This window comes from Portunus trituberculatus, chromosome 37 (assembly GCF_017591435.1).
Source record: "Portunus trituberculatus isolate SZX2019 chromosome 37, ASM1759143v1, whole genome shotgun sequence".
Lineage (NCBI taxonomy): Eukaryota > Metazoa > Arthropoda > Malacostraca > Decapoda > Portunidae > Portunus > Portunus trituberculatus.
This window is the reverse complement of record NC_059291.1, coordinates 24,134,193-24,147,940: the sequence shown is the minus strand read 5'-3', so window position 1 is coordinate 24,147,940 and position 13,748 is coordinate 24,134,193. Positions and strand designations below refer to the sequence as shown.

Below are 13,748 nucleotides of genomic sequence, written 5' to 3'. Positions count from 1 at the left end.
TCCACAGGTTGCCAGCTAGCATATTTCCCGCTCCACCCTCCCTCCCTTCATAAATTTAAGATCAACATTATAAAGTTACTTACATACATACATTAGTGTACATTATAATGACTTAGTCTTAAATTAAACTGCTTAAATGTTTAACTTCATAATTTTTACTTTCATTAAACCTTTTACTGTACTATGATGCACTCTCGCTTTGTTTACTCTCAATGGAAGCTCAAGTCAGGGGTTAAACTTGTTATAATTGGTTCGCTTAACGAAAATTCGCTTAACGAGGGTTTTTTTTTTTAGGAATGTAACCACTTCGTTAAGCGGGGGTTGCCTGTATAGTGTCACTACTTCGCTGATTTTCACCTTTCGCGGGTGGTTACAGAACCCATCCCCTGCAATAAACGAGGGAACACTACATATATATATATATATATATATATATATATATATATATATATATATATATATATATGCATTTTACTAAAAAAAAATAAATAAATAAAACTACCTTGATTCATCTTGAAAATGTAACCTTGTAGCATGTAACATAATTTTGAATGGAGAATAATACAGATTGTGTACATGTATATATACTATATATTTTTTCTTCAAGTGCATACAATGGGTGAGAAAAGTAAACGATGGCTATCATGTCTCATGTCCTGCACTGGCCCAGAGCACAGAGACACTGGAAAACCAACAAGTAAAAGAGCGCTGGGTGAAGCAGCATGCACCTTGTCCACACACACACACACACACACACATACTGCCAGCCTTATGACTCTGTAACACTACGCCTCACTTCACACACCTCTCTCCTCAGTACTGGGTCTGATTACACTTCAGATGTGAAGCCATCCCACTGACAACAGCACAATACTTTGATACTGGTGTGCCCAGTCAGTCAGTCAGTCAGGCACAGGCACCAATTGAGTCAAGTCTGTTCATCCAGCCATTATCTTCCATCATTCCAACTTATCACTTCCCAATCCATTCACTACCAGAGCTCACTTCCTCATCCACTCATTGCCATACTCAATTACCCATATATCATTTCCCATTTCATTCCCCATAGCTACACCTCAAATAATTATCCACTCATCACTGCCACAAATCCACCATTGCTCATACTTCACTTCCCACCTATTTCTCACTTCAACACTTTACTTCCTAATCCATGCATTCCTATGCCTCACTTCCCACTCCACTTTTTACTTCTCTACTTAATTATCCATCCACTTCTCAAGGCCACTTTTCAAATAACCACTCATCCTTATCCTTCACACCTCATTTCTTCATCAATGTCTCACTACCACACCTCATATTAATCCAGCCACCCCCAACATTTCACCAACCCATCCACTCCTCACTCTTCACCACACACAATCATCATCCAGTTATGTAGTAAATCTACATTCTCTCCACAGCTAATGTACTTCTATCCTTCAGACACACAATTCAAGGTTCCATTGGTATACAAATGTATATTAAATGATAAAAAACAAGATAATTCATGAGCTCCACTCTAATCACTTGCAAAGCTTACATAGCACTACTCATTTTGCCTTAACTAAGAAGAGACCATGAAAAAGAGCATTTGCTTCAGTAATGTTTCATCCACTGATCTCTATTGGAACTGGAACTGATTTTTTGTGTCTTGATTATTTTGCTTCTCATCTTCTAAAATTTCTTTTTTTTCTTATCGGCATATTGAAGAGCATTAGTAATTGCATTGCCAATAACTTTCACAGAATACAAAATGTCACTATAGCATTGCTTGTAATTTTTCTACATTTACATGTTCTAGGTTCACAGTTCAGTATTATAAAATTTGAAAGGGTAATGCTTTGCTTGCCTTTCTTATATCTTGAGATGTAACCAATATAAGTAGTAATATAACAATAATTTAATGGAAAGTAAGTATTTTTAACACTCTTTAAATGGTTTAACATAAATTATCCACTACTATAATGTGTAATGTGACCAATTCTTATACAACAGAGGTTATTCAGGACAAAGTTCTTAATTAATATACATCCATAATAGTTCTAAAATTCAAATTTAATATAAAAGTACCATTTTCATATTAAACAACGGGGAAAAGTTTGAATAAGAGAACATAAAATGTTGCATAAAACACAACAAAATCATGTAGGATGTCTATAATGTATGTTTAATGTATGTATATAACATATAACATGCCTATATACCATGTACAGTAAATAGTGTGGCTTATTGGTGACTATTCCAAGCAAGTAGTATGTGATTACTTTTGTGTGCCAGTGGCAATTGACAGCAAAACAACAGCAGGAGCCAGGATGTCCACTACAGGACGTCAGGGTCACAGTGTCTGAGTAGCCACAGACATTACTTGTCTTCCTAAGAGATCAGTGGTTTCACTCCATTTACCTTGTGTTAATTTTTGTATGATGAAAACTTAATAATTTTATGAGTAAAATAAATACTCATTATGAATTACAAAAATAGATTTGGTATCTTCAATTTTACAGCGTGGGTTTAGTAAAATACAGTATGTATACTGTAATCTGTTTGGTGTGCCATAAGCTGACAACACAACACTGCATCACTCTGAAGTAGGTCTTGCACTAAGTATTCATCTCCCTTGCTTTGCCTTCATATCTGGCAAAGCTGACCAAATTTTATCAATTCATATTCTCTCCCTTTCTCCTATTTTCTTTTCTCTTCCCTGAAAGAGACCAAGAGGAAATACCAAATAGATGCACTGGTGCCTCATCCTGGCCAGTCTTCTGTAATGTGGATGTTATCTTGTACACATACAGATGGACAAAAAATATTGATCTATCTTGCAGAATCATCACATATTTCTCTACATACCAAGCCAACACTTCCTGCAAAAGAATTTATCTTACAAACTTCATGTGATTAAGTAACCCATGAAGCCATTCCTGTACAGACACAGACAATGCAGCTGAAAGACATTTTCCATCAGGTGATTAGTTGAATAATAGGCTTGGGAATTAATGTATCAGTAATCTGACCATGTCTGTCTAAGATTTCCCTAACCCTTCTGACTTGGAAAGTACAAAAGACAGGATGGATAGTCACTTGGGAGATGATGGAAGTTCTGAGAAAGAATTCAGAAAGCAAAGGACATATCAGGTAGGATCCACGGCTTTAAATCAAGCTTTATATCTTCTTCCATGTGAAATTTGCATCTGAAACTCCCACTGAGTTTACTAATAGGAAAGCTTACTAACCATCAACGAGACAATTCCCTTTCTATTTTTCTATTTTAGTGTTCTCCAAGTTTATTTGTGATCCCCATCTTGATATGCAATGATAAGCCACATCAAAAGTGCTCTTCAAACAGATTTCAGGTATAAGGTTCAGATGGATACAGCTGTGTGACAGCTTGGCTGAGCACATTCACCTGTCTGGAAGTCATCAGTCAGGAAGTGAAGGAGAATGACTGACAACCAGATGAAGATATGTGGGTTTTTGAGATAAGTCTGAAATACTAAGGTTTATTACTTGAAGGCACACATGCAGAAGTATTATGCAAATGCTAATAGATCGTGTGCATAGACTCAGAGGTAGGAATATATGTTTATGAAAGCTAGTTTGTAGGGTCATGGCTGCAGGCTGCCTGGCAATGCTCAGCTTAGACCCAGCAAGAGTAATGAGGGAAGGGGCCCCTTCAATGATGCAGTACTGTATCATGTGCCTGTGAGCAATGAGATTCCCACTCTGATTCCATTATGTTAGGATTGGTCTACAAAAATGCAAAAACAGGTTTTCTGTAGTGGAGACAATTTTCTGGTATCCCTTGAGATGACAAAATCACAGAAGTGTATGGATAACATCACAATCCAGTTGACTATATAGAGTACACATGATCCCTATGTTTACTCTTAGTAGTTCAAATAATATGCAGTATTTCTATGAGAGGGTAGCTTTTCTACACATATGTTTATCATTAGCATGATTTTAGTCAGTCTATACTGAACTCTCTCGGGTAATAGGTTTTATTTTTTCAATAAATACGACTTACTTAATATTGCTTATACATGAGGGAGGTTATATATCACAAGAGCTATATAATGTGTTGGGGTTCCTCCTCATCACCATCATCTATCAGCTTAGCCTGCATGGACTTACGGGTGAGACCATAGAATTTCTGTGGCTTGAGCTTGTGCTTGTCAGCTGTGAACTTCCAGCCAATGTGGCTGTGGCAAGATGAGCAGGAGGCAATGGTCCAGGCATACCTGAAACAGAGCAGGCATGATCAAGTACTCTTTGCTATATGATCATACTACAGCTGCAATGCTCAAGGGAAATAATACACTATGTATAAAACTATTGGAACAGCCACATGTTACTATTACAGTCACAAAACCTTGGAATTGGCAGCCAGTAAAACAATCTCAACAAGGCAGTGTGAATATAGTTCCCTATTATTATTATTCTACAAGTAATTGCTCTTTTTCAAAACCTCAAACTAACGATCCATGCTTTATTTCAATGCACAATATTCTCTTGTGACTTGCTGTAAAATATAAAAAATGGTCTGTGTCACACCTGGAGTGATTACCATGCAGACCTATAAAAGAAGGAAGAGAGTAAAGTGTAGTAAAGCTGCACACTCCACTGCTGAATGAGAATAATGTCACTGTGTTCCTTGTGAATCATAAATGATGGAAGAGGAGGGAGGGAACTAAAGATACCCTTCTCTATTATCAATCAAATACAGTGACATGGTGTGATCTTGTCTAAGTTCTCCCCATTAAAGAAGATCTCAGACTGGGAAAGCAATGAACACAGATTTGTGAACCCCTAATTGATAACCTATTTAGTTTGTCTTCATTACAAACACCTTCTTAACTCCTCTGTCTGATAATAATATTCATTAGGAGTAAGCATTCATTGCACTGACTGTTGAAAGTTTACCATCATTATAAATGGTTTCAACTTATCTTTCTTCCAATAAAGTATCACTGAGAGTTGACAATGACCATTGAAAGTTTACTCTCATTACAAATATCTTTTTAACTTTTCCTTCCTATAGACAGATTCACTGAAAGTTACTGTCAACTCTCCATAGAGCCTCCTTACCCTGGGAACCATGAGTGTTCAGTGGAGGGCCGGGAGTAGTAGGTGAGGTTGGTGGCCTTGGTGAGGGTGAGCATCTCGTGTACATAACCTCCAGGATTTACAAAGGTTCCCTGAGGTCCTTCAACTGACATAGAGAAGATGTCAGCAAAGTCAGCAATGACACTGCCACACTGGACACATGTCAGCTTCTTACACTGAAAATGGTTATAGAAAACAAACAAATATGCAAATAAATATGGACAAAGTCAACAAAGGACATATAACTGTTTTGTGCTCAAAACAATTAAACTTGGCCTAACCTGGACTCAAAAATTTGGCATACTAAATCTTAGTTGCCTTATTTCTATTTTCTCTTAGGGAATGTCATTATAACAATTTCCTTTGTCTTTGATCAATCTCTGTGATATAAAATGACATTCTTGACAGGATCATTATTAAGTCAAAGATGAATAACAAGGCCATTCCCTAACAAACTAGCTACATTGTCAATCTAGATACTTGTGACACTCCATTAGAAAAACAAAAAATACAAGTCAGATGAAAGACAACTGACCTTGGTGAGGACTGAGAGGATGTATTTGAGGCGCTGTGTGGGAGTGTTAAGGCTGAGGAGAGAGAGCCGGTGGGAGTTGTCAAGAGGGAGGTTGATGGCTGCCCAGTGAGAAAGATCTTGTGGGTCACGAGGCAGCTGAAATACATTGGGGTTGCAGCATCAGAGTTCCCTGCCCTTCAATATCACATGACAATTACCCATTTGCTTACAAGGAAATTAGTGTACTTAAGACAACCATATTGCAGAGTTGTTACCTTGCTCTCACTACCACTATTACAATAACCTGCATTTTATCTCTTTGTGTATTACCTTACCTTCACTATTCATTACAGCACACCATTACGATCATCTATTACAACACACTTCCCTGCAATGTATATCTATATAGCTTAATAATCACAACACAGTCCCTCACATTCTATATTAGTGTGTTACCTTGCCTCCACTATTCATGGCTGTAGCATAGTATTAAGGACAAGACCATCACAACACAGTAACCAGCATCTTACATCTTAGTGAGTTCCTTTGGCTTTATAATCACGACTAAAATTCCCAGCAATTCATCTCTTCACCACTTGCCATAAAAGAGTAAAGGCAACATGTACAGGTTAACACTTACCAACTTTTACCAAATCACTCCATTGAGGCTCACCTGTAACTTCTGTGTGCTGTTCATAGATGGCTCTTGCTAAGACACCTTTGACTCCTATACTCTAAAGGAAAGATTCTTGTTGGATCAGTTATAAATCCTGTACTCTCAACAAAGGGCTCTCTCTCATGAGGCTAACCTTGACAGCTGCAGGCTTGATCATGGTGATGTTCATGAGTTCATTGACCACTCTCTGCACCAACAAGAGGTCGTCATACTGATTATACACCCACAGCGGCCAAGAGGTGAGCCAGGCATTTCTTCTCCGCACTCGCCAGGAGTTTGGCGTTCGAACAGAGTCTGGAAAACAATATGGCTCAAAGATGCTCATTTTGAAAGCTTATGCGGTCATTTACACATACTGGTTGTAAAAGTATTAGGTAACACTTTGGTCAAATGTGAATCAAATGTGATTCTACACAAACTTTCAGTAACTGCGAAATGTTACATGTACAATCAAGTGATTCAGTGTAAATATTCTCATGGTACTTCACAACCTGGCTAACTAAAGATGAGAGACATAGACAGAAAGAGACAAACAGAGATGACCAAATTATTCTACATCTATCCTTTCCAGAGAGGATGGTTCATAATCTTAGATACTCCTTTTGTACTCTTAGGAGGGGAGAGAAAAAAAAAAAAAAAAACGCAGTTTTAGTTACATCTTTTTGCTGTATACAGCAAGTTAAGATTCTGAGAGTGTAAGAGCAAGAAAGAATAAGAAGCCTTCATAAGCCAACAAGACAGCTCTTCTACCGCATTAACAACTGCATTACATTCAGCTTCACAGATAATGTATACGAGATCTTTGTCACTAGGATAAAGAATAGGGATGACAAATAAAGATGCATAAAAATGTATGAAAGTAGTCTTACTGAGATCTCTCTTGCATGCTGCTTGAGAGGTGGTGTCCTCCGGGCTGGGGAGTGTCAGTTTATCAAGGGACTGCAGGCGCATCATCTCAAAGGGGTTGCCCATCTGGATCTCTGGCAAGATTTGCACCTTTGCTACAGTCAACCTGTCATGAGATAACAGAGCTGTGTATGTGATTTGCCCTGAACCTCACCAAGAGAACCATTCATATGGTGCACAGACAAGATATTTTTAATGTAGGCCCATGCAAGCAGCTGTATTCTTTTGAAAATGTACAAAGAAAAGTGATAGAATTTTTACTTTTTTTAAGAAGTTAAAAAATCTAACACATCAAATATATATATAGCACATGTATATCAAACTACACTAATGTACATTACAATGTGGCCAAGTTTTTGCCAGCAAGCATGCCTCATTTCTCAGTCTGCAATACTAACCCAGTGATTTCTCTGTGCGTTGAAATAACTTTAAATCTTTGTCGACCTTTAGCCTTGATTGACATGGTTTGACTGTAATCTTCTTCTTGATATTCGTATATTTCCGCAGTTGTGCCGTACTTTGCCAGCCCTGGCCTGCCATCCTGTGTGGGCCTGATACAGATAAGACAGATATGAATGATTATTATTTCTATAAAATCAACTGTGTGAATAATGTGTGTAGAATGGATGGTAATTTGTCTGGTATATGGATGGATATCAATGTATGTAACTATACATAACATTACTTTTAAAAATGATGAACTGGATGCTTACTTTGAATGAACAATGCCAAAAGTGCCATCCTTGAGTATCACTGAACGAAGCATGGACACCTGGACCGACTGAGAGATGGAGAGGGGCAGGGTCTGGGTGGGCACCAGCACCAGGTTCATGAGGGAGATGTGCTGCAGCAGTGGTAGGCTGACATAGTCATTCTCTTCCTGCACAGTGCGGCCTCGAAGCTCTTCTGTCTCACCAAGGTACTGAAAGTGGTGTCAGTTTTTTTCCTTTTTTTAACAATACTTCTGTTTACACAATCCCAGAAAGTCCTTAAATATCATGTCAAACTTCCATTTACAGCAACAGAGTGACTTTATAATTCTATTTACTCTAGACATTTCAGCTGTGAATGCTAGATGAGTGACAGAGGAAAATAACTGAGTCACAGTTTCAAGAATGGAGGAACCTTCCTCTTTCTTCCATATTTTAACTCACTAATCACAGCAGCAAACATACAGGGATTCCCTAGTCCTGTCTTAGCAGTCAATGGAAATATATGGACACTTTCTTATGTTCAAATCCTCACCACATGTCGGGAAGGAAGGGTGGTGTCGTACATCTCACCGGTGCCATCCCCGTCGCTCTCCTCACTCTGGTCTGAGTCCTGCTCCTCATACTCCTCATAATCAACATCAACTGGAAGTCACATGTGAGTCAGCACATAGATTAATATTATAATGCAGGAAAAGATGACTACAAGCTAAGACTCCAGTACAACTATATATATATATATATATATATATATATATATATATATATATATATATATATATATATATATATATATATATAACAAGACCCTATGGGTCAGTACAATTTAGTTTTATTATAATTACACTTTACTGTGTCCTATACAGTATGGTCTTCCTCTGTGAAAAATGCCTGTACTTCATGGAATGCTCCTAGGCATCCCATGGATTAGTTTGAGCATAAGATAATTTTAGGATAAAATATCCTAAGCCAAAGTTTCCAATATTCATAGTTTTATAGCCCAAAATCCTCTTGGCTTTTAACTATGGCATGTGTCATATTAGGATAAACATTCAACCAGCATCTGAGGGGACATTTTAGTATCAGCTATCCAGGGTTCAATACATGTGCAATCTCAAATAACATTACTTATATTATAGAGCTTATCTTTGTGGGAGGAAGATGAACTTAGAATGGAGAGCTCTACACATCATTAAATTTAATAAAAGGAATTCTTCCTATACAACAAAGCTTAACCACAGCTATGGGGAGGGAGGGAAAGGTTAGGATAGCATAGGGAGGGGATAGGGGTTGGATATCCTGTTTCTTAATTTTTGTTTAAAAGGTTTTTCCTCCAAAACCACATTTTCTACCTAGACCTTGGAAGTTTACCAAATTTGCCTTATTTTGATTTCCTCTGTCCTAAGTGCTCCCTTTCTGACCAGGTCCACGAGGTAATAGAATACAAAAGAGACACTATTGGTAAGATTTCATGAATGTTATTACTAACAAGCAATACTTTGTACTAGAGGTAGTACAGGTGCTTGGGATATATTATAGAGTGAATACATCCAGTAGGGCTAATAAGTGGTCTCAAAATAAATAGCCTGACAATATCTCAACAATTCACATGTTCTTTTTGCCCTTCAATCCTGTGTTGTGTGAACCTACCAGCCCCGCCGAGCTTGGATTTTACACCCACACACACACTACAAGCACAGATGCACATCCAACTTCACTCACTTTAGAACAGCACACCACACCATAAACATTATGTCCCACCCTTGCAATATACAGCTACTTACGTCTCCCTCAGGCCAGGCACTGCCCTGACATGCACCTTCATACACACACCAGGACACCACACCACAAGCACTGTAACATCCCATCCTGGCAATAAACAACTACTTTTGTCTCCCTTCAGGCCTGGCACTACAAGTTATCAAGCCCTGGCACGCACCTTCGTCCTGCTGCAGCACCTCCGCCACCCTTTCCTCTACCAGCGCCAGGTCCAGGGGCGGGTGAAGGTCTAGCAGGGCCATGTCATCCTCCTCCAGCACGTCCATCCCCTCCCCGTCATCCTGCTCGTCTTCCCTGGCCGGTCTGTCATCCATGTAAGTCCTTAGGTACACTGCCTCCAAAACAGTGTTGATGCTGCTGCTTCTTTTCTACTTCCTCTGTCTCCCGTCTCGCTCCGTGCCGCGCTGGTGACGTCGCTTCCTCGCCGATTTGCTTCTGCCAAACTGCGACACAATGCACGTGGATTTACAATTACAGGGAAAATAAACAGAGATTACTTTAAGTTAACTGGTCTGTCTGTGGGTATGTTTCATCTAATAGACAGGGAAATGTGGGATTGAGTAAAACTGAGTGTATGGCAGACTACCACAGACACTACACGTCTTGTCAAACTACCTTGTCAGTTCTCATTTAGGTAAGGAAGTATGGGATATTGTCAAGAAGTGTAAATGAATGCTCGAAAAACAATCATGGGATAAAAAGAAAAAAAGTGCAGGAAGACAGTAAGGGAGATAACCGACCTAACTGATGTGATACGGAGCGAAAGAGGTTACAAGAGTTGCTACTGCGGCAGGTATTAATACTACATCTCAAATTATTTGAAGGTGATCTGCTCATCGTTATTATCTTTTTTATGCAGAAGGGGCAACTGGCCAAAGGCAACAAAAACTGAAAAAAGAAAAAAGGCCCACTGAGTTGCCAGTTTCCTTAAAGGTCATATGAGTTATCCAAAATTCAGGGACAAATGTCTTGATAAATACACAATATATGTTGAGGAGATTGTAAAGCACTGCCACACACTATAAGATTGGAGGATGTTATCTTGCATTACTACAAAGCATTAGATAGGACTTCCGCATCTCCAGTCTACATTAAAGGGTGCATGCTTACACCAAGCAAGTCATGTCCTGTCGAGCCCAAGGAGGTCGAGTCGCATCAGTCAAGATAAATCACGGCGCATCACAAATCGCTACTCTAATTTAACATTTATTTTGTATGACTCGAATCAATTAGGAGTTCCATCAGCATACCGCGACGACGTGACTACGCATCCCAAGTAAACGTGTTTTTCCAAAGATTCTTACAAATCACAGTTAAACTGGAGTGACAATTTACGTCAAGTGATGTGATTCGACGCGACTCTGTGTCAAATTGTAGACCACAAGGAAGTAAGGACTCTCTCTCTCTCTCTCTCTCTCTCTCTCTCTCTCTCTCTCTCTCTCTCTCACACAAATAATTTTCCATGATATAGATATGGGACAGGCTGCAGAAGAAATGTCTATAGCATCGAGTTGACACTTTACACTCATCGAAACCATGTATCTTTCATTTATTTGTTTATTTAATTGTTTATTTATTTTTGGGTCATTATGTCCCAGATCAAATGTACAATACCTGAAGAAGTACTATTCTGAATATCCCTGGAATGATGTGTCAGAAATGTTTCACTTTACGTAGTTTCTAGATTGCAGGCATGCTACACTCCACACACATTCTCTTATTTCAAGGCTCATAAACATCGGTTCTGCTCGTGACATGTTACCGTCCATCAGGTGGTTGTAGGACAGTGAGACCCTCACGTTGACACGATAATATATGTTTCGGTCAAAACCTGTTGACAGTAACACCACGATAAAAAAAAAAAAAAAAAAAATGCAATACGCGCGGTTCCCTTTGGCAGGGATGCAAGTGAAATAATTAGGACCCCTCGACGGATCGTATCCTTCTGTATTCCACCCACATTCCCACCAAAATGAGAACGGCTGTGATACAGGTACGTACATGTTACATTATCTGAGACGACTAAAATACGATAAAATACAATCATAGAATGGCGTGCGAGGTAAATAAGGGAAGGTGGGGTAAGACGGACCACTTAACAAAGTATTGAGTCTAGAAATCACATTTATATGATTTTGGTGGGTTTGTGGGTTTGTGGTGGTGCTTTGGGATGTTACCTTCGATGTCTACGAGTACATCCGGGTCCCGGTTTTTGAAGGAAAACAATGAAGCACGAGAATTTACAAAATTATAATTTTTCTTAGGCCCAAAATAAAATGATGGGGTAAGATGGATCCCCAGGGATCCATCTTACCCCATCATTTTATTTTCCATGGACTTCAAGGGGTCCATGGAAGAATTTCAAGAGGTCTATAGAAATTCTACTTATTTTTAAATTTATTATACTGGAATTAGGAGACATGCGGCTCAGAATAAAATTCATACTACTGTACACAATCCTTAAAACTGAATGTTTAAATGCTAGAATTGCTCTACATTAGCTAACGGTATCAGGGATGTCAAACTCACGGCCCACGTGATAAATTTGCCCCTTCGGATGGTCATGAGTGGCCCGCTTAACTTCTGACGACTGGGAATGAGTAGGAAAATAACATGCTACTGCCATCCACGGTCTAGATATACATATGTGTATCTAGACCGTACTGGCATCATGGTGAAGCTTCCAATACGGCAGTGGTTCCCAACCTTTTTTGTCCCGTTCCCCCTTTTCCAGTCACTTTTTCATGTGTGGACCCCTACAAACGAAATAGGTTAACACCGACTAATTTTTGTTAGGTCTAGAATGTATTGGGATTACACTGCCGATCCATCGTAAGTGTTTTCTGTGCTTGTCATCTTGCCAGCTAAAATATTTCCAGCTGCATTTTATAAGCATTGTGTTCCTTTTCTCGCAGTAAAGTAACATTCAATTTCATCTTGATGAGAGTGACAGAGTTAACAACTCAGACTGTGTGTATTTAACTCGGTCTTTGCTAAGCTTTTCAATCTATTTCCAAGAAGGTTTTCATGTATTTATCTGCTCACAATATTTTGTTTGATTGTCAGAATGGATTCTGTAAATGAAGATCCACTGGCAGTCTTGAAACTCTCCTAAATAGTCATTCTATTTTTTTTTTTTTTAGGCAATGGAGTCCTTGAAAGACTAACATTATGTTTATTTGTCCATTTATCTATTTCATGTATATAATAATAGCAATAATAGTTGCTGTTGTTGTTTGTCATTGTTATTATGATAAGATTTATTAATAGTATTACTATTATCATCATCATCATTATTATTATTATTATTATTATTATTATTATTATTATTATTATTATTATTATTATTATTATTATTACTATTGTTATTATTATTATCATTGATTTATTAAACTGATTTATTAATAAGCTTCTCGCGTACACTGTATCCATTCATTGCTCAAATCTTCCCTCTGGTCTATATATTGCTGCAGCAATATGTAGACCTTTATTGAATTTGAAAAAAAAATCCATTAACTGTGGTGTTTCTCAGGGCTGTGCTCTCTGTTATTCATTAAGTATTTTCTCAGCGAAGCCTCTTGCCATCTCTTCATGCTGATTTTTCAGTGACATTTGTGAAACGCTGAACTCACCAGAAACTAAACAATCCATGTTCAGAAGCCACAGAATAGTTAACATCTGACTTTCCTGTAATTTCTGAATGGTACTCGACAAACCATGTATTGTTCAGCGCCATTTAAAACTCATATACTGCATCTATTACTTCCTGTACAACCTTCCGCACAACATTCCCGTCTCATTCATACTCTCCTACCTCCCTTTCTACATTGAACATACTTAGACTATCCATTTCTAAGAATCTCAATTGAAAATGTATCTAATCGAATCACGTACTTCATGTCCTCTACAGAAACGGTACTTGGCAACTGAGAGTGCTATCATGCTTCACATTGACTCGGAACTCAGCAGGTCAGCGACAGTCATTCAGTCATCATAACACAGTGGTGGAGGGAGGACGTGGTGCTCCGCCGGGGCTTCCTGGATACAGTGTTCCCAG

General features: G+C 38.5%; 2 protein-coding genes across 4 annotated transcripts in view; one reads left to right on the top strand and one right to left on the bottom strand.

Moving 5' to 3' along the window:
- Window positions 1–573: 573 nt before the first annotated feature.
- On the bottom strand, window positions 574–10,127 carry LOC123514280 (protein cereblon-like). Its single transcript, XM_045272089.1, has 9 exons — window positions 9,852–10,127; window positions 8,448–8,557; window positions 7,916–8,124; window positions 7,601–7,753; window positions 7,166–7,308; window positions 6,430–6,590; window positions 5,642–5,776; window positions 5,089–5,282; window positions 574–4,241 (listed from the first exon to the last, which is right to left on the bottom strand). Exons 1-9 carry the CDS (start codon window positions 10,003–10,005, stop codon window positions 4,070–4,072), a joined length of 1,431 nt encoding a protein of 476 aa, XP_045128024.1. The 5' UTR covers window positions 10,006–10,127; the 3' UTR covers window positions 574–4,069.
- A 3,527-nt stretch (window positions 10,128–13,654) lies between these two features.
- The window catches only part of LOC123514279 (Usher syndrome type-1G protein-like), a 76,833-nt gene continuing 76,739 nt past the window's right edge, over window positions 13,655–13,748 (top strand). For 2 of the 3 annotated variants that reach the window (XM_045272087.1, XM_045272086.1), the window contains exon 1: window positions 13,655–13,748. This exon is cut by the window's right edge and continues 56 nt beyond it. The gene's annotated coding sequence lies outside the window, so the exon portion shown is untranslated. The other variant, XM_045272088.1, reaches the window with a different exon arrangement.